This window comes from Charadrius vociferus, unplaced genomic scaffold, assembly GCF_000708025.1.
Source record: "Charadrius vociferus isolate BGI_N301 unplaced genomic scaffold, ASM70802v2 scaffold66, whole genome shotgun sequence".
Lineage (NCBI taxonomy): Eukaryota > Metazoa > Chordata > Aves > Charadriiformes > Charadriidae > Charadrius > Charadrius vociferus.
Genome location: NW_009648654.1, coordinates 53,785 through 75,214, shown reverse-complemented (window position 1 = coordinate 75,214; position 21,430 = coordinate 53,785). Strand labels below are relative to the sequence as shown.

General features: G+C 40.2%; 1 protein-coding gene across 1 annotated transcript in view; it reads left to right on the top strand.

The window, feature by feature from the left end:
* Positions 1-21,430, top strand: part of PDHX (pyruvate dehydrogenase complex, component X) — a 61,597-nt gene that overhangs the window by 14,932 nt on the left and 25,235 nt on the right. The window contains exons 3-5 of the mRNA XM_009886444.1: positions 464-564; positions 8,606-8,811; positions 10,776-10,874. Of these exons, the coding sequence (XP_009884746.1) occupies positions 464-564; positions 8,606-8,811; positions 10,776-10,874 (406 nt within the window). The remainder of the gene's footprint in view (positions 1-463; positions 565-8,605; positions 8,812-10,775; positions 10,875-21,430) is intronic.

Genomic DNA, 21,430 nt, shown 5'->3' with positions numbered 1-21,430 from the left:
TTCCTGAGGTTTTTGTTTGAATATCTTTAATAACGTAGATACAAACTAGAGAACTGTGATACTAGTTAAAGATGTTGTTGCCTGTGACCATTGTTTTAAAAAGTTAGTTTTAAATTGCTTGCTTTGATTTATGGCTAGCAATGAATATGGAAGGAACAGCATTTTATTCATGGCAATGTTACTGAGTAAATGTCATTGTGTGTGTACTTCCTCTTGGAAAATCTATTGTAAAAATCAGTATTCGGAATGTTAATGTTCTGCTTGCAGCAGTTTGTGTCTCTGAATCTTAATGTTTTATTTGGAAATGAAAGAAACAGCCATTTTACATTCTTATATTCTATAGCTAGTTGATCCCCCATCATTATTTATCCTATTGTATTATGTGGATAAATATCTTCCATCGTTAAATAGATCTGAAAGGATGTTTAGGCTAAATATTCTGAAGTTCTGTTATATTTTGCAGGTGAAACAGTGAATGCTGGAGATGCATTGTGTGAAATTGAAACAGACAAAGCAGTGATTACCATGGAATCAAGTGATGATGGCATATTGGCTAAAATACTGGTAGGGATTCTGCCTCTCTGAGTAGGGTGATATAACTTCTCGTCAGACTGTTTTTAGCATATTGTGTCAAAAACTAGTTTAGATAGCTAAACTTCCTTCTCCTCAGCTTTCAGAATAATGCACTTGCATTCCTAGTAAGAAATAATTGCTCTATTTCATACGAATAGCAGACTACTGGTACATGGTACATCATTCTATATATGTTTCATTGATTTTCATTTAACTTGATTGAATTATGCTGCTTTGTATGTTTTGGACCTTACGAATTATGTCCATGAAATACCGCAGTTTGACATGTCTTACTCTTAGTTATAGAAAAACAAGTTACAATCAGTTAGTTGGAATATGGAGACTTGGATCATACTTTACCCATGTGAGAGATAGAATTGTTTTGCTTCAGCCATTTTGTATGTTGACGACACAAGCAGGGCTATGAGCAGCCATTTTGTGTGTCGACGGCACAAGCAGAGCTGTGTAACTTCGAAAAACAACTCCTTAAAAGGAGAAAAGTGTGAATCGAGTTTGATAGGCTAACGGGTTGTGAAAGAATGTGTGCCCTAAAGTACCTAACCAAAGGGAAAAGGGGACAGGACATAAATACCTGAAGTTTTGTAGCTAAGTGTGCTCTTTTTGGGAGGCACCCGACTCAGCTGACTCATTTATTTTGATCCTGAATAAACTTTTATCTTTGCTTCGAAGACTTTGTCCTCTACATTTTTATCCGTGAGTGAGCGTTTCTCACACCCAGGATGTGTGATCTCTGTGCTAGATTATCTTGCGCTGTCCATTGAAGATTGAACATTATACAAGATGAGTCGACCCAGAGGACAATTCTTAAAATTAGATTGATTAGGCTTAATATAAGAAATGAGAACTGGGATGAATGTGAAATTCTCTGAACATCATTTTGGAGTATTTGTGTGTATGTGCATATATAAGAGAGAGAATGCTCAGTTTGTTTTGGTTCCTTGTTTGTTTGGCTTTAAATCCTGTTTTGTACCAAGATGGAAGCAGTAACAACTGGGCTACAGAGATGTGGGTGAAGGACTTAGTTCTAACCCTGCATTGCTTAAGTTCTGCTTGCCAGTCCTGTGCTATTCTATACATACCATATTCTAAAAAGACAAGTCAAGTTATGTATCTTTTAATTTCTCCTCCTCCTCTAACATTTTTGAGAAATGTTTCTTGTTTCAAAATGAACTCGAATTAATTCTCATCAGAATTTAGAAGGTTGGGGCTGTAATTCTGAGGCCTTCTGTTGCTGCTTCCATGTAAAAATAAATAATACATTTTCTGAAAGCTCCTATCTGATGCTTAAAAATTAAGGGAGACTATATTTTTCTTGTCCATTAAATATGTATAATAGGAAATGTATTTTAGAGTTTCTTATCTTTAAGGAGGGTGTCGTGGTTTGGTCTCAGCCAGCAACAAAGAACCAAGCAGTACTCGCTCAACTCCCACAGCCGTGGGAAAAATCAGCAGAAAAAGGCAAAACGCGTGGGTTGAAATAGCGCAATATAACAGAACAGCAAAAGAGAAGAGGAAAGAAAAACACTAACATCGATAAAGGGATAAAAAGACGCAGTTACAGTACCGCTGCGCACAGACCGGACCCAGACCACTGCAGCCCTCCCCGAGTGGCGACTGCCACCCCGCCCCGCCCCCAGCTAGTTCCTCTTATAGCCCGGGTATGGGTCACGTGGGATGGAATACCTGCCCCCTGCCGGCTCCTGTGGAAATTAACCGCATCCCTGCCGGAACCAGGACAAAGTCTTTGAAGCAAAGATAAAAGTTTATTCAGGATCAAAATAAACGAGTCAGCTGAGTCTGGTGCCTCCGAAACCACGACAGGGGAGAACCACACACACACAAAAAAAACCCCAACCCAAACCCGAATTTAAAAGAAAAGAAACCCCACTTGCATCAACAGTAAGACCCAACTGAGAGATCCAGCCTTTAATTTGAAGCTTTAATTAACAAAAGTAATTTTTATGGAGCTGTAAATAAAACTGAATTTACTATATGGCTCTTCATTAAGATGTAGGAAGGCCCTTCTTCATTGACTTTTCTTCTCTTCACCATCCCAGGACAAAATCTCACATCAGACGTATTTTTAGATGTGTTTTTAGTCTCCATTTAGTTATTTTAGTAATTCCTGGGTGAGTCACGCTTTCACTATTTTTAATTATTTTCTCTTCAATTTTGAATGTTTCTGAAAATTATTTTGTGTCTAATTTTGTCTGGAGTTTGCATCTAAATTGCATCTTATTGTGTCTTGACAGAAACTTGTGCAACTTTTTTTTTTTTTTTTTTTTTTACTATGAAGTACCTATTCTGCATTTACAGATACTGCTTTGTTAGTTTATGTGAAGAGGAGATCCGAGGATTGTCTCTGTCAAAAGTATTGAAGAATGATTCCCAGAGACATTTAAGAGAAGAATAGTAGACTCCAATATTGGTTTTTCAAATTCTTTAATTAATGATGACTACAGGTAGCATTAATATTTCAGAAGCTGTGTTTTTCCCATTTCCTGTCTTGTATTCTGAATACATTACAAAATTTCTTTGTGTGTATTTCTGTTGTGGCATGTTTTTTGGTAGATTAAAAACAGATTTTCCAGCAACTACGTGATATCAGAGTCATGGAGCAGTGACGCATCATCCAATAACAGTCATGCACCAAGAGCTGAGTCTGAGAAGGATATGCCAGGAAGTGGAAAATAACTGTAATGTCTTTCAGATTAAGGGAAGAGAGGCAGCTGTATTGGAGTAATGTGAAGAAGTTATTATGCAAACCCAGTCTTTAATGGATTCTTTTAATCCCCTTTTGGGGAGCTAGCAATGGTGGACTTAAGTATTACAGTTCAGAATAGATACACAAATAGGTTTTTATTGCAGTCTTCTAAAAAGTACAGAAGAAAACTGGTGAAAACTAACAAGGGAGCAATAAGATCAGAAATCTTTAGAATATGTTTTTTTCCTAACTCAAGTATGATGCTTAGTAGTCTTTCTGCAGTATCCTGTAGATATTTCTGCACTGTACTGGGTGTTCAGTAGATGTTTGTGTAATGTTTATAACATTAAGCTGTCTCAGGTTTGTGGATGGGGAGATGATTTCTTATTGAAAAGACTGCCCTTCCAAAGGCCACTCAAAAGTTTCAGATGTGTTGTAGTTGATGGGAAATTAAGAATATTTGATGCATCTGAGTTACCAGCATCTGGCTGAAGTTTATGCACTTCCTGAAAGAAGTGAGGAAACAATTTTGTGTTCTTTGATGCCAACTACAATTCTGCTCCATCTTGCCTGAGTTCAGTATGGAAAACTCAGTCAAATAAACACACTATCTGCCTAACACTTTGGTTTTTACCCTTAAAGATGGAAGGTTCATTAGATTATATGAATTCAGCTTCTGTAACCCTTCTTGTTTTATCTTGACTGTATAATGTAAGTATGTATGGTTTGAGAAAGAGTAGGTGAACAATAAAATAGACACTCATGCATATATTCCTTTTCTGTCTGAATAGGTCTTTCAGTGATCACATCTGATTCAGTGTAAAATGCAGTGAAAGATTAAAATGACTGAATGAAAGTGTTAGAAGAGTTATTTCAGAACGGTGATTGTTCTTTCAGTAGAGTTGCTTCTTAAATTAACACTGACCTTTTGGCCTAAAATACTTATTAGTTCAATTTGGAGCAAACCCAGGTGATGATTGATTGTTTAAGAATGGGATTTAACATCCATTACCATTCTCTCATTCATGACCTAAATGAGAATTGGTATGAACTGAAACTGCTTTGTGTAAAATTTCCATTGCAGAGTGAGCCAGCATCAGTTCCGTGCACCTTTCTTCCCAGTTTAGGAAATAAACATCTACTTTGGTATGTGTGTTTTAGTGACTAATGCAACTGTGTTGCATTGGCAACAGCTCCGAGGGAACTTTATTCCTTTGTGCACCAATCTCCAATTTTTTTCTCCCTGTCGTGGCTTACCTGTGTTTTGTTAGTTTGTCAGCAAAGTTAGGGTCTTTTTGACTCTTCTTGGCTATACATACACACAGTAATAGAAGTATTGTGAAGCTACTTATTTCAGCTCTTTCTATGTCTGAGGTTCTGGGGTTCATTGAGATTTATGCAGAGAGGTTCTCTGGTATTGTGAATTATGAAAACGTAGAAGTGACTCAAAAATCTAGGAGGTGGAAAGTTAAGCAAAATAATAACAATTTTTCTTTGTCTATTCTAGTTCTGAACTCCAAAGGCTGTGTGTTTAAAAACATGTTTTGTAAAAAAAAAACCAAACCATTCATGCACTTTTAAAAAGTATAAACTCTGCAGTCATCTGGGCTGGAAACTTATTGGAAAAGAAGGAATGCTGGAGTTTCCAGATAACTATCTTGGAGTGGTGAACATGAGGAAAAAAGCAATTGGTTTGCTCTGAAGAGTGAGAGTTGACAGCATCAATGGCTTTGAATGCTCATATGATGCTGGGTTATAAACAAAGCCTAACTAGTGTAAGTGTTATGTTTCTTGAAGGCTCAACCCCCTACTGGGTTTCTGTATGTGTTGTTATAGCACCATTAAAGCACTCTGACACCAAGGTAAGGACTTGACATCACAACAATGTAGCAGTGCTTCTTTGTCTATTCAGTTACAGTATGTAGACTGTTTATAAAAGTGTTCTCTGTTACATGTGCAAGCCTTTCTAAGGAAAAGAGAATACATGCAAAAAAGTTGTTTTATTCTTATTTTAGGAAAAAAATGTTAATTGCTGCATATGAATGTGTTATGGGAACTGTTTTGAACTTGGGGAGACGTATCTGGTATGCATAATCATTGGTATGTGCCCTGGTTCCGGCGGGGATAGGGTTAATTTTCACAAGGAACTGGGATGGGACACAGCCGGGGGGGTGGGGGTGTGTCAGGTGGGAGTTGGCTGACCCCAGCTAGCCCAAGGGGTGTTCTGTACCGCCATGCCCAGTCTATAGCAGGGAGCTGGCCACGGGAGGGGGCAGGAATCGCTGCTTGGGAGTGGGCTGGGGGCTTCCTGGGTCCGGTTGGTGAGCGGTGGTACATTACTTGAGTTTTGTACATTTCTCTATCAGTGTTACTGTTGTCTTCCTCTTTGCTTCACTGTTCTGGTGAGCTGTCTTCATCTCAGCCCACGAGTTTTGCCTTTTTCTGCTGATTCTCCCCCTGTCCCGCCACTGGGGGAGTGAGTGAAAAGGCCGCATGGTTCTTGGTTGCCGGCCGGCATTAAGCCACGACAGTATGGATCAAACATCAGAGTATTACAGTGATAAACAGTTTTTCTAAATACCTTGTTCAGTGCTAAGTACGATAATGCTGTGAAGTTATTAGAGTGAATAACTTCAATATTTTCTACGTTTATAGCGCTTTTTCTTTTCTTTTTCCCAGGTTTTGTGTTTCAGTGACTAGGTTAGGTAGGTTGTGCTTGCACTGGCTTCAAACTGCTGTTTTATTTGATTATGAGTCACACTGCAATTACACGTAGTTTTACAGATCTGTTTATCATTGGGCCTTTAATAGGTTCTTTCAGCCTTAGACAAATCAGTTCAGGACTCTTGATTGGCATTCTGTCATCCCTAAGTACTTTAAAGACATCTCAATACAAGTAAAATACAATCAAGTCTTGATGGACTCTTCAGACTTTCTTATCTAAAATGAAGCTTTTCAGAATGTTAATGTAGAAGAATGCATCGAGAGATCAGAACAAGAAATACTGAACTGAGTCCTGAATATTTTTTGTCATGTAATAAATACTCTTAAAGAAGTATTACACTAGAACTTAGCTAGTGTTCATGTGGGGAAAAAAAAAGTAAACTTGAAAAACTGTAAATGTGAGATGTTTTATCAGAACATACTGTAATAAGTAATTTAGCAAAAGAATTTTGCTTCAGCTAAAATGGATGTGTGCTTGTTATGGCTTCAGCTAAGATAGGTATGTGCTTGCTATGTTTGGAAAAGGGATAGTGTTAGATAGGATATCAGATGAAAGCAACAGTTGAAAGTACCGGACCATTGCAAAACAAAGGGTGGTGTAGTTAACTAAGATAAACATAGAAAAGTAAAGAATAAAGAGGCCACAAGAAGGACATGGTGATAAAGACTTCGAGCCTCCCTCCGACCACCAGGAAGACCCCTGAGGAAGCATATTGCCTTCGCCACTAGAAGGGAGGGGGCATGTTCAGGGGTGGGTTGCATTCAGAGAACTCATTGATTATGTAATTGGGGGTGGGTTGCATTCCAAGAACTCATTGATTATGCAAGTTATTTTCAAAGAAGAAACATGAATAAGAATAAGGAATACGAAATAAAAACAAGCATTTGTAAAGGAAAAACAACCCACAGGAGGAGAAATCTCTTGTGTAATTCCCAGCACTTTAACAAATGTTCTCTGCTCCACCGAATTTGCCGCTGACTAAAATTCAATACAGTGAGTGTGTTTCTCACAATACTGAGAACAAATTGCCTTTGCTGGTCCTTCTTTGGTCTAATGTTGGTCCTTCTAGTGACAGAGCTGGATAATTCTGTGACATTTGATACATTCTGTCAGTGGAGTTAACAGTGCAGACAACAGTCTTATGATTAACAATGTTGTAGTATTTGCATCTGTCTAGTACAGTCTTTACAGCATTCTGCTTTATTTATTAGTCTTTAAGTGCCTGGAAGACCCAACTAAGGTAGTAAGAACTGTGTGTTACCTGATACTATGTATATTTTTATTTTCTGTGTCTGTCTCTGGGTTTTTCAAATGATAGTGATTTGCATTTTCTTGCGTAAAATGTCAGCATTGCAGAGATATACCAGCTCCTTCTGAGGCAAATGTATATGCAGTATGGCTTTATGTTGGAAATAAAATGTCCATTCCCTTTGTTAGGAAATCAGCTGGTACAGTCTGAGTTGTATTTGTGTACCTGTGTTCCTAAAGGGCTGTCTTTACATTTGGTTTTATGCCCTGGAAATGTTACTGCTTTTGAGAACCTGAAGAGTTGTACTTCTGCAGCCGTTTTAGTTGAGGAGGAGGAGGAGCCCTTCATTAGGTTGTTAAATTAACATGACTCCTATATCTTTGTCTGCCAAAGCATCAAAGAGCTATTTTGACTGTGATACAGGTATCTTTTTGTTTTAAAAGGAACATCTAGAATAGATTTGCCTTATCCAATCTAAATTATATTAGATTTATCTTTCTGTAAGATTTCTTTTCGGATGTTCTTTGAAACAGTGATTTACATACCACATAAGTGCTATCACTTTCTTGATGGAGAGAGTTGGCACCAGTTATGTTAAAATAGACAAACTTAGAGGTGGAAGTTAGTGGAAAGTGAATGTTGTCTTTTTCAGAAAGAAGTAATGGGGCACTGTTGCAGCGGTGGGTTTTGTTTCTTTTTGTTTCCTTGTCTTGGAGGTACTCAGTAGTCTGTAACTTGCTGTCCTGGTTCCGGCAGGGATGGGGTTAATCTCCCCAGGAGCCGGCAGGGGGCAGGTATTCCATCCCACGTGACCCATGCCCGAGCTATAAGAGGAACTAGCCCGTGCAAGGAGAGCAGTCGCCACTCGGGGGTGGGCTGCGGCGGCGCCGCCGGCCTGGTCTGTGCGCTTCGAGGCGGTACTGTAATCGCGTTTTCATCTTTCCTTTTGCTGTTCTGCTAAATTGCACTATTTTAACCCAAGAGTTTTGCCCTGACGATTTCTTTTTCCACGGCTGTGGAAGCTGTGCGAGTGGCTGCGTGGTTCTTTGTTGTTGGCTGAAGCCAAACCACAACACTTGCTTACTTTGATTTCTGAATCCTAACTTTAGATGTATGGGATTTTGGGGTATAAGTTAATATTCCTCACCTTAATTACAGTTGCTATTATAATTTCAGTCATGAGTCATCTTATTAATAGTAGCAAGGAAATGGGATATGTTTTCTTGATGAAGTGTCATTATTATGCCTGAAATTTTCCTATCTGCCATTTCTTAGTCATGTTAGTCTAGACAGCACAATATGTACCTTAATGTTCTCATTGCTTTAAATTTAGGTGGAAGAAGGAAGCAAAAATGTACGCTTGGGCTCACTAATCTGTCTGCTGGTAGAGGAAGGACAGGACTGGAAACAAGTTGAAATACCAGCTGATGGTAGTGATCCCTCTTCTCTGGCTCCACCAGCACCTGTGCTTACCCCAGCACCTGCAGGTCCTTCAGTTTCAGCCCCTCCTAAACTGGAACATCCACCTGGAAAATTGCAGTAAGTTTCTGTGTTATAAAATGGATCTCTTATTTAGTTAGATTAGTAGAGCTGAACCAAGAAGAATCTTTTGTCCCTTTTTGCCTAGTAATTTAAGCTAAGTATTAAGAGAGTGTTTTAGCATGTGTGAGGTGGCCTGGCCGTAATGGGTTTTTTTGCTTGTAAGCCCAATAAGTCAATTTGAACAACATAGTTTTATTAGGACGCCTTCTATGGTGCCTGTGCTTTATTCTGACATACAAATGCTTTATGAAGAATTCAAAACTTAGATAAGGAAGAAGTTATGTTTATATACGACGGACACTAATGCTTATGCATCAGATGCTCAGAACACAGACACTTGTTTTCTGTGTCTTTTTTAGGAGAAAAAAAACTAAGCGAATAAATGGCACACTCAAAAACGCTTGCAAGCTCTTGCACTTTTGATTTTAGAAAAAAATTATTCTTATTTTCATAACAATCAAATGTGAAAAACTTAAAACCATGTTTACTGCTCTTGGTTAGTTTTGCTTTGATATGTTAGGGTACCCTAAGCATTGCAAACATCTTAAAGGGAGAGTAATTTAACTCCAAAGTGTTAGTCACGTTGCACTAATCTATAAATCACTGGTTTGTGTCACAGGATGTACCTTATTTGGAGGTATCACTCCTTATTTGGAGTGAATTGTGATAACACAAAAGCGGTAAAATTACAGCCTGATAAAGAAAAGAATAGGTAGGAAGCTAATTTTGGTGTCATGCGCTACACAAACTGTTTGGTTTTGGTTGTTTTGAGGTTTTTTGGTTTTGTTGTGTGTTGTTTTGTTGGGTTTTTTGTTGTGTGGTTTTTTTTTTTGTTAAACCTCAAGCCAACTAATTGAGGTCACTGTTCAAACCTCAGAGGAAAGAATCCTTGGAAGGATTAAGTCTTGCATTTTAGTACCAAAAGAACATCAGACGTTCATCTGTTTCACTGCAGCTCTTAATTAAAGATGTATCGGCATCTTTGGAATCAAGTGATCATTCATGACATGGGTTTTTTTCGGCAAGGGCTTATGGACAGTTCTTATTGGAGATTTTGTGGAAAGCCTTGAAACCAAGCGTTTATTCTTTTATGAAAATGCTGTTGCTTTTGTATCTAAGAATTCTGAAATCTCTTCTCTATGTGTTGGTTTTAATTCTTCATTTCAGAAAGCAAATCATGCTGAGGTGCGCTGGGTACTCTGTAGCTATGTACTGTGCTGTGTAGTTGGGCATTGTTTCTGTTTCCAGACAGAAATGTTACTATTGAGCATACTCCATCTAGGTCAAGGTGGCAGGTACAGGTTTACTAGTATAATAGTATAGCTTTGGTATATGCTGATTAAAATGTTTGAGTGTGGGAGGGCTTAATACTTAGTCTTCTAAAGCTGATACTGAAATATGCAACTACATCTATATGGCTTTTGTTTTCCCAAAAAGTAACCATTTCATTAAATCAGTCCTATACAATAAAATGAAAGCTAGGGCAAGGGTAATGTTATAATTAGAATTAAGCTGCATTAATAATGCAATTGCAACTGGCCAAACAAATAATAGAGGTGAGCAACCCTCTTGTCTGAGCTCCTAAAACTCATTTTTTAATGTTACTATAACAAGCTGGTCCTAAAAAATGTGTTTGGGTTTTCACTGATGACTCTTTTCCATAAGAATCCACAAGTATATTGCATCGCTGATGTAAGAGTAAAGTTTGGAGATGAATTTTCCATTCTTTATTTTGATCTTGTTGAGGTCATTATGGTGTTTTTAAATTCAGCCTTGCATTAAAGCTTGGTGAAGGGGCATGGTCTGCCTGCAGTTGTAGGATCATAGCCTTTGTACAGAACTCTTTCGTCCCCAGCTGTTGCTTCTGAAATGGAGTATATACAATGTAGTTTCTCTTGATACACGTTAAATGAAATAAGTTAATCTTAGTGTTTAGTTTATTTTTCTCCTGATTTTTTTAGGGTTCGCTTAAGTCCCGCAGCTCGCAACATTCTGGAAACATATGGACTAGATCCAAGCAATATTACACCTTCTGGGCCTCGAGGAATCTTCACTAAAGAGTAAGTAGATACCTCAGTAAAGCTACAACCTCATATTCCCTTATTTCTTCCTTTGAACCTAGAGAAGCCTTCAGAAACTTGAAAAGTCCATTATTTAAAAAGCCAGCTTTTCATTCCATTTTTTTCTATGGGGGAACGGCTTAGTTAAATTTGAAAAAAAACCATTGAGAATAGATAAGGAAATATTGTGAGAAGTCTTTAATTTAAAAAAAAAAAACACCTTTTTGTTTTTATATCCCATCTGAGCTGCGTTGTACTGCTGTCACATTTCCAGCAGCTGAGCCTAATGGATGGCTATCAACTCTTAGGCACCACTGTTAGCTACTATTATGGATCTCAAGAATTTTGCTACTCTGAGATGTATTCAGAGCCAAAATAAAATACTAGTGGCCTGTTTTCTTCAGTTCCTTTTCTTTGTGAAGTTCAGATCTTTTGCTTCTTTCACTGAAGTTCAGTTATGAAGTCTGTCAGGATTTAATTTGTTCAGTTTTTTATTAGGCTAGGGAGAACAATGAAGTGTAACAGTAAGAAAAGAGAGTTTGTTTTTTCCCCATCTTTGATTTAAAGAATGATTGTTTACAAACCTGTGGTTTGTTATGATCAGGCTTCTAGTATTTTACTATACTCTTTGAGTATTTTGATGTAGTGATTGGCACTCAAGCCTTGGAGTGAGGAACTTGTGTGTAAAAACATGTTGTGGTAGATCCAGAGGCCTTAGCCTTGAAATGGTGCATTATCTTCACAGTAGCACGTATATTATTGGAGATGAGGATTTTGGCAAGAATACTTATTTTTGTTCTCATTAAAGTTATTTCTTTTGACAAATGCCAAATGCCACAGACCTTCTTAACTGCTGTAATTTTAGTTCCATTCAAAGACAATCAGGTCTGTGTAACTTGGAATTGAACCAAGAGAAGCAGACAGTGGAAGTCTGCTTTTTTTTCAAAACTTTTTTCTGATGATCTTTGGATAAGTTGAGATAAGGAGTTGAATAGATACCATATCCTATGTAGGTTTTTTCTTAATTATGTAAGTGTAATGGTAATTTGTGGTGTGTTACTAGCCTATGGCAGGTGGAAACCCTCTAGGACTTCCAGCTACCTAATTAACATTCCCTAGTTGTCATGGAGATGTGAAGATTTTTCTGTAGCTATGAGAATTATCTAGCAAAATCTTTTTTCGAAACTCCTTTATTCTATAAAAAAGATTTGACTTTGAAATGTCACTTTAAGATATAGACTCTCTGGGGTGCTCTTTAACCATTCTTTTGAAATGGTGTTAATCTTTCAGATATCTACAGGCTCTGCAATTACGTTCAGTTTGAAATGAAATGTTTGCAGATCTTTGTAGTGAGCTGCTACAGATATTCAGGGAAATATTTCTTATGCCAACTTGAGATTACTGTTAAAATACATGCCATGCTTTATAGCTGAGTGACTCATGGTCTCTTTTCCAGGTAACCTAGCAATTGATTCTTTGAGGGAGCGTTGCAAGTTCACTTTTCACTTTTGAACTTGCTGAGTTTCCTTACTGAACAGTGCTCACACCAGATTACAAGAAACAAAGATAGTGAGTTATGTAAGCAAGCAAGATTCGTTTCCCCCCAGCTTCCTATCTTTACATTCAGTTTACTGTAAAACTTTTAACAGCTATAGGAGCTTTCCGTTTATAGCTTCCTCTGTCATAATGTACTCCCTTTGTAGGCTGATACTTCATTTCTCTTATGTATCTGTGCAAGGCTAAATTACTGTTGTCTTCTTCCTGCTTGTTTTTGTATTATGGAGTGGCAGTTTTTTTTTATTTTTGAGCAATTACCTCTGCTTTCTTCAGAAATACACTGGAAAATTGATATGTCAGTACAAAGTAACTCACAACTCCTGTCAAAGATTGCACCACGTACCTCACTGAGGGACAGCTTTGGTGCACATATGTCTGCAAGAAAGCAGCAGTTCATGGCAAAAAGGGGCGTCACTGAGCTTTCTGGAGCTGGGGAAAGGCTGGGAGGTTGCAGGCAGCCCATGGGAGCCAGCAGCTTGCACAGGGGTTGCTGACGAGGCGGGGACAGGGCCAGCAGTGGCAGTGCCTACCCCACTCCCATAAGAGGCAGCCATAGGGGAGTGCTGCGACCAGAGCGGGCAAACAGACTGTGGTGTGTCAGAGCATGATATGGCAGTTTGCACGGCATTTTGTGTGGAAGAGTGCTGAAGCTGTATCAGCTCGACCGGGGAATCACGGTATCTAGCTGGTGGAAAACTTTGGCCTCCCCAAGCTCTGCACCCAGCAGGACTGAGGCAGTTTTCCACATGGAGCTCTTGTGGGAGCACACTGCCACCCAGGTGTCAGGCTGCAGGGTGTGCCCAGGTAGTGGAACTCTTCCACCTCGTGATGGAGCTCTGAGAAGAGGTAAGTAGATTGAGAACTATCAGGGAGTGTGCAAAGGAGATAGAGTGCTGGAGTCACAGCCTGCCTTCCCTGAACCGGGCACATGATGCGGAGGATTCCCTGTCCTCTCTCTGCCTGGCTGAACAAGGTAACTTAGAGGATAGGGAGCAATGGGAACAAGTTTCTACCCGGTGAAGCAAGTGTGACTCCCCACTAACTCCCACCCATTTTCAGGTACCCTTGCAAAATAGGTATGAGGCTCTGCAAGTGGAACTGAACCATGGCAAGGAAGATGATTTAGTGTGCTCAGAGGTGTTGCCAAGGTTAAGCCAAACTACACCCTGCATCAAAACCTCTTCAGGAAAGGAAAAAAAGACAGGTCATTGTTATAGGTGACTCCCTTCTGAAGAGAGCAGAAGGCCCAATGTGCAGACCAGACCCACTTCTCAGGGAAGTCTGCTGCCCCCTTGGGGCCCAGATAAAAGATATATAAAGAGAAAGCTTCCTTGGTACATCCTTCAGATTACTACCCATTACTGATTTTTTTTCAGACAGGCAGTGATGAACTGGCAGCAAGAAACCCGAGGGCGATCAAGATAGACTTCTGGGCCTTGGGATGACTGGTTAAGGGGTCAGGAGCACAAGTAGTGTTCTCCTCTATCATTCCAGTTGCAGGGAAGGATGAGGGAAGAAACAGGAACAGTCAGCAGAACAATACCTGGCTCCAACCCTGGTGTCAGCAGTAGGACTTTGGGGTTTTTTTTTTATCACGGGTTGGTTTACATGACACTAGGCCTGCTGGTGACAGATGGGGTACATGTGTCTCAAAGGAGGAAAAGGTTCTTGGCACAAGATTTGGCAGGGCTCATTGAAAGGGCTTTAAACTAGATTTGAAGGGGGAAGGGGATGAAACCAGGCTCTTCAGGCAAGCCTGGGGGTGGCATGCCAATGTCTGTGGGATGGGATGGGATGCCAGTGAGGTCCCTCGTTCTGCTGACTCAGTGAGTGTAAGGGATGGAGATTCATGCAGCAGCAGAGATGTGAGTGTCATTGATAGGTTAGAAACTTTGTCTGCACCTGGGAATGTTTAGGTAGGAATTAGGGCTTCTCCCAGTAAAAAGGTGGCGGGACCAGTAGCCCAGCTGAAATGCTTCTGCACTAACACATGCAGCATGGGCAACAAACAGGAGGAGCTGGACAGCTATGATGTGGTTGCCACCACGGAAACATGGTGGGATGACTCGCACGACTGGAGTGCTGCAATGGATGGCAATGAACTCTTCAGAAAGGATAGGCAAGGAAGGAGAGGCTGTGGGGTGGCCCTGTATGTTAGGGAGTATTATGAATGTCTAGAACTTAATGATGCTGACAATAGGGTTGAGTGTTTCTGGGTAAGAATCAGGGGGAGGGCCAACAAGGCAGCTATCGTGGTGGGAGTCAGTTACAGACTGCCCAACCAGGGTGAAGAGGCAAACAAAATATTCTATGAACAGCTGGGAGAAGTCTCAATATTGCTAACCCTTGTCCTCATGGGGGACTTCAACTCACCACGCATCTGCTGGCGATACAATACAGCAGAGAGGGAAGAGTCTAGGAGGTTCCTGGAGTGTGTTGAGGATAACTTCCTGACACAGCTGGTAAGGGAGACAACTAGGGAAGGCTCCCTGCTGGACCTGTTTGTGAACAGAGAAAGAGTTGTGGGGGATGTGATGGATGGAGGCTGTCTTGGGCATAGTGATCATGAAATGATAGAGTTTTCGATTCTTGGAGAAGCAAGGAGGGGGTCAGCAGAACTGCCACCTTGGGCTTCTGGAGGGCAGACTTTGACCTGTTTATGAGCCTGATTGACAGAGTCCCTGGTAGGCAGTCCTCAGAGGCAAAGGAGTCCAGGAAGGCTCGACATTTTTCAGGAAGGAAGTCTTAAAGGCACAGGAGCAAGCTGTCCCCAAGTGCCAGAAAATAAGCTGTCGGGGAAAAGACGGGCCTGGCTGAACAGAGTGCTATGGTTGCAACTCAGGGGAAAAAAGGAGAAATTATGGCCTTTGGAAGAAGGAGCAGGCTATTCATGAGGGCTACAAAGATGTTGTGAGGCTATGTAGGGAGAAAATTAGAAGGGCCAGATCTCAGCTAGAACATAACCTGGCTTCTTATATTCAGGATGGAAAAAAAATAAATTATAAATACATTAGCAATAAAAGAAGAACCAATGGTAATCTCCATCCTTTAGTAGACGGGGGTGGAAACCTAGTGACCAAGGATGAGGAAAAGGTTGAGGTACTTAATGCCTTCTGTGCCTCAGTCTTTAGTAGTAGGACCAGTTGTTCCCTGAGTACCTAGCCCCCTGAGCTAGAAGACAGGGAGCAGAATGAAGTCCCCATAATGCAAGGGGAAATGGTGAGGGACCTGCTACAGCACTTGGACATGCACAAGTTTATAGGCTCAGATGGGATCCACCTGAGGACACTGAGGGACCTGGTGGAAGTGGTCACCAAGCTACTTTCCATCACTTATCAGTAGTCCTGGCTAACCAGGGAGGTCCCAGTTGACTGGCGGTTAGCAAATGTGACAGCCATCCACAAGAAGGGCCAGAAGGAGGATCCAGGGAATTACAGGCCTGTTAACCTTACCTGGCACCAAGGTCAAATTATGGAGCAGATCATCCTGAGTGCCATTACACGGCATGTACTGGACCACCAGATGATGAGGCCCCGTCAGGATGGGTTCATGAAAGGCAGGTCTGGCTTGACTAAGCTGATCTCCTTCTATGACAAGATAACCTGCTAAGTGGATGAGGGAAAGGCTATGGATGTTTTTTACCTAGACTTTAGTAAAGCCTTTGACACCGTTTCCCACAGTATTCTTCTGCAGAAACTGACTGATCATGGCTTGAACGGGCTTCACTGGGTAAAAAAATGGCTAGAAGGGTGGATCCAAAGAGTTGTTGTGGTGAATGGTGTTAAATCCAGTTGGCAGCCGGTCACAAGTGGTGTTCCCCAGGGCTCAGTACTGGGGCGTGTTCGCTTTGATATCTTTATCAATGATCTGGATGAGGGGATCAAGTGCACTGTCAGTAAGTTTGCAGATGACACCAAGTTAGGTGGGAGTGTTGATCTGCTTGAGGGTCGGATGGCCCTACAGAGGGATCTGGACAGGCTGGATTGATGGGACTGAGACCAATGGTATGAGGTTCAACAAGGCCAGGTGCCAGATCCTGCACTCGGGTCACAACAACCCCATGTAATGCTACAGGCTTGGGGAAGAGTGGCTGGGAAGCTGCCCAGCAGAAAAGGACTTGGGGGTATTTGTTGACAGCTGGCTGAATATGAGCCATCAGTGTGCCAAGGTGGCCAATAGCATCATGGCTTGTATCAGAAATAGCGTGGTAAGTAGGACTAGGGAAGTGGTCATCCCCTTTTACTCGTCACTGGTAAGGCCCCCCCCTCAAATACTGCGTTCCCTTTTGGGCCCCTCACTGTAAGAAAGACATTGAGGTGCTGGAGGGAAGCCAAACATGAACGACAAAGCTGGTGAAGGGTCTGGAGCACTAGTCTTAACGAGGAATGGCTGAGGGAACTGGGGTTATTTAGTCTGGAGAAAAGGAGGCTGAGGGGAGACCTTATCACTCTCTACAACTACCTCAAAGGAGGTTGTAGGGAGGTGGGGGTGATCTTTTCTCCTGAGTAACAAGCAATAGGACAAGAAGCAAAGGCCGGAAGTTGTGCCAGGGGAGGTTTAGATTGGATATTGGGAAAAATTTCTTCACTGAAAGGGTTGTCAAGCATTGGAACAGGCTGCTGAGGGAAGTGGTGGAATCACCATACCTGGAGGCGTTTAAAAGACATGTAGATGGGACATGGTTTAGTGGTAGTTTTGGCAGTGTTAGGTTGATGATTGGAATCAATGATCTTAAAGGTCCCTTCCAACCTAGACAATTCTATGATTGTGTGCTCCTAGTCATCAGCTCAGACACTGCATTTTGGAGAGCTATGTTAAAATTTTTGATTGTTTCAGACTATTACGGCCCTTTCTCATCCTGTTTACTAGTGATCTAGAGATTTATAAATGCGACCATAAAAAGGCGGGAGGGATTGTTTTTCTGAGGCCGTGTTCCTCCCATCTGTACCTTCCTGCCAGCTGTCACTAAGTCAGTGTGATTTGGAGTCACAGAGCTGCTCAGGCATTTGCATTTTCATCTTGCAAATAAGGCACAGCATGAGGAGAGAAACTGGACTTCACAATATCCAATGTGAATCATATAGAAGCCATTTTATTGATATTCTACTGTCCCTTATATACAATTTTTCTATCCCTACTCACGTTCACGCGTTAGTTGATTGGTTAATAGTCCTGTGCACAACGTGAGCATGTGACTCGGATTGGTTTGTTCTAATCTCTGTTTTTCCCACCTGCTTGTCTGACTCCTCCAAACTTGTTTTTCTCAATCTGTGTGAAACAGTCACTGTTGCTCTCGTTTTTCTCTCCTCAAGGTAAGGCCTGTTTTCTCGACTTGTGTGAAACAGTCACTGTCATTCCTGTTTTTCTCTTCTAAAGTTGACTTCAAGGGCGAGGGCCTAAAGCCAGTCTGCTTTCTCGCATGGCTGGTTCAATGTATGTCCATTGTCTCTTAAGTATGATCCCACAACAGCACACACATGTAGTCCAGGTTTTGCGGAGAGTTATTTCATGTGTACGTATTGAGTGCAGACTTACAGTGGGATATATGCTGTGTGCAGTTTGTCAGCTGCCATTATGGAGGAATGAGTTCCTCCTATAATGTTGATAGTGCAGTGAGTCTGGTACCTAAAAGTTTCTAATGTGTAACATCCTCTGCTCACTTTTTTCCCACTTCCAGGAAAACTATGAATTCAGTAATTGGATATTCAGATGAAAGGGGATTGGGACAATTTAGTAACAGTAGCTGCCACCAGAGGAAGATGGTGTCAATCTGTGCATCTGCTGTTGCACCATTGGATCCTTAGTGATTTTTAGGTGTGTGTATAACCTCTAAGTTGTCCATTTTGAGTCTATTTTGAGCATAAACTAGTTTACTTTCGCCATTCTTTGGATTTTGGCTAACATGAAGTGGAAAAACTTCTGTAGTAGTGGTAAACTGAAGTGTAACAGAGTTGTCGGAATCTGTATACTTCTAACAATAACTGATTGGTAAGGCATACTTCTGTTTTAATAAATGTTTACCAAGCTTTGATATCTCTTCTGGGGAGCAGGCTGCTGTCTTCCGTGTTTGTTACCCCTCTCTGTCATCTTTTTCCGTTATTACCCTGTGTTGATAGAGGTTTATAGAGTAGTTGGAAAGACGTGTCCAATGCTTGCTTTTCTTGTTGTAATAAAATATGTATTTGCCTGACTTGTACTGAAATCTGTTTAATTTTATTTGCTTTGCCTCCTCTAGCTCTACTTATATGTAGGCATGCAATCTTGTACCCATGACAGTCATAACATTGCCGTACCTGTTTTTCTTAATCAGTTAAATCATGTGGAATTGTTGAGGGGGAGAATTATTTTTATATGTACATATAACAAATATATAATTACAAAAATATAGGAAATATGGTTCTCTATATGTATGTTTTATATATATTTATATCTCATACTCACGCATGAGTTTCAAAAACTCCTAAGTGAATCTTCTAATCTAAAAATAAGCTCAATTCTGGCAATATGTTTTTCAGTTACCACACTAAAACCCACCAAAATTATTAAAGCGTTTTGACTTGGCTATGATAGGTGCGACCATCTGGTTTTTGTAAATTGCATAATATGTGGAAGTAATTTTAAAACATTTACTAAGGAGCTTTAAAACACATAAGAAGTTATAAAAGCTTTATTTTATATATTATGGAATATAATGAGCAGATGGTCTGTCGTATGACTACCAAGTTAAAACCCTTAAGTAATTTTTGGTAGCTTCTAATATGTTAACTAGGGAAGTTGCAGTTACTTTTTTTTTGTCTCAAATTGTAATGCTAGGGGCTGATTTTCGTTCAATGAAATCTAATTTTTTTAACTGATATAGTAGTTATGTTAATTAGCCAAAACTTGTTTTAAAAATAAGAGTTTAGTAACTTGTTGATTTGGGAAAACAAGTAACAACTTAAATGACTAGCATCTTGAGCTCAGTAGTTGTTTTTATTTATTTTTAGTATCATTTGCTGAAGTATGTATTGAAACTAAAAATAAATTGAAGCAAGTCACCAATCAGTAAAAAACATTACATAGAACTTACAGAGCTTTTCAGTTTTCAGTTTGTGATTCTGAACTGCTACTTTGTTAGGAAGAACTAAGAAAGCATAATATTGTTCTGAGATTCTGTCATTTCTACAGAAAATTGCCAACACAAAATATTGACTCTCACTCAAGAATAGACTCTCACTGAGGCACTAATCTAATGAAATTAGATAGCTTTGTTTAGTATTTATGGGTTATGTTTCGAAGCCATGGTATGGTTATAAGTAGTCTGATTTTTTTCATTTATTTTTAATTTCCTCTGCCAGCTTATGTAACAAAACTTTGTGTACATAAACCTTTGTGTGCATGCTGTGGTGGTATCTTTAAGAAGTGATAGAGATTTATCTAGGGTATATGATACAGACTTTTGTTATCAGATCTGGAGCATAAAGAGAGGAGATCTATGACTGATACAGCTCTTCTAACAATTTACTAGTATAGGTGCAGTTACAACTGCAAAACTGAAATTTTACTATAGCTTATTTGCCCTACAATTGGCAGTGGTGGTGTAAATGCAGTATTTTCTGTTTAGCCTCATAGGTGCTAATCTTAAGCATGTTGCTTTATAAATACAGTTCACCTAGGGTAGATACAATATTACAGCTTAAAGATGGGAGTTTACTTATGTCTGTCATACTGTGCCCTCAAAAGGGAAGTTTTGTGGTGGTAGCTATATCAATATAAAGACCCTGGGAGAATGCTTATAGGGTAGACAAGGTTCAACCACACCTGGGCCTATTAGATGTTACTCAGTGTTTGGCTTTGGTTCTGTAGTGTGGTGCTATCTTTTAAATTGCTTATGAAGTTATGGACTTGTATACTGTTTACACCTGTTTGTGCATATTTGTCAGAAAGGTACAGAGAATTGAATGATAAATGTACTACTCAATTTTCTGTGAGCACTAATTAATTACATTAAACTCAAATGATTACAAATATAACAGATGAAACAGCTTTTATTTGAGACTTTGTAGCCTAGGTGTACTCTATCTTATTTAGAAGAATTGCTAGTGCAATTCACAAATTACCTTGTACACTCACAATTAGCGATAATGAATGTTATGCTTCTCTAACACGTTTTCTGTTACTACATATTCAAGCCCTTTTATTCACAGAAGTTAATGAGAATTTCCTTAAAAAGACACAACAAAAGAGACAGAAAATTCATATTAGTTAATAATAATCACCTTCTCAAGTTTCTGTTGTCAAACTAAACATTAAATGTACAGAAATAGTCATTTCTAGGAATCATTATAGCAGCCAGGGATCAGGTTAGACAGGCTAAAGCCCAGATATGTGGGAGAATTTTTAGAGATCAATGGTCACCCTGTGAGAACCCCAAGCACTGAGAACTTGTTGACGACAGTGTAAGCTTCAAGGAATGTCGAAGGTCAAATTGTGTTTTGTGAAGGGCTGAGTTATGTGGAGGGAAGAAAGAACTGTTGTTGAATGTACCGATAAGCAGGATTTTTGAGTAAAACATAGAAGTAGGTAGCTATGAAAGTGAACAGCTGGGGCTAGCCAATCATATAGTAGAAATGCTTGTTTGAACTATGCATGTAACCAATTATTGCTTGAGTGTTGTGTGGCGCAGGAGAAAATTGTCTACATTAACTGAGCTATCTGTGCAATAAAGTGGCATTTACCCCATGACAAATATGATCAGGGTATCTGTCTGAGCTTCTGCGTCAACAAGTGGCGCCCGAACGAGGGACCCTCAGTTCAGCGTTGGATATTCTGATGACCTGACGGGAAGAGGGATCGGAAAGGCCGGTCGTGAGGTGAGTGCTGCCCCGGCACTCGGAAGAAGGATTAAGCGTGCTTAAGTGGCAATATAGCCTGGGAATCTCGCCCTGATCAGGTGAGCGGCCGGGGAGGAGATGGGGTCCGCGCAAGCTAAGGAGCAGGAAGCAGCGGTGGAACTCCTC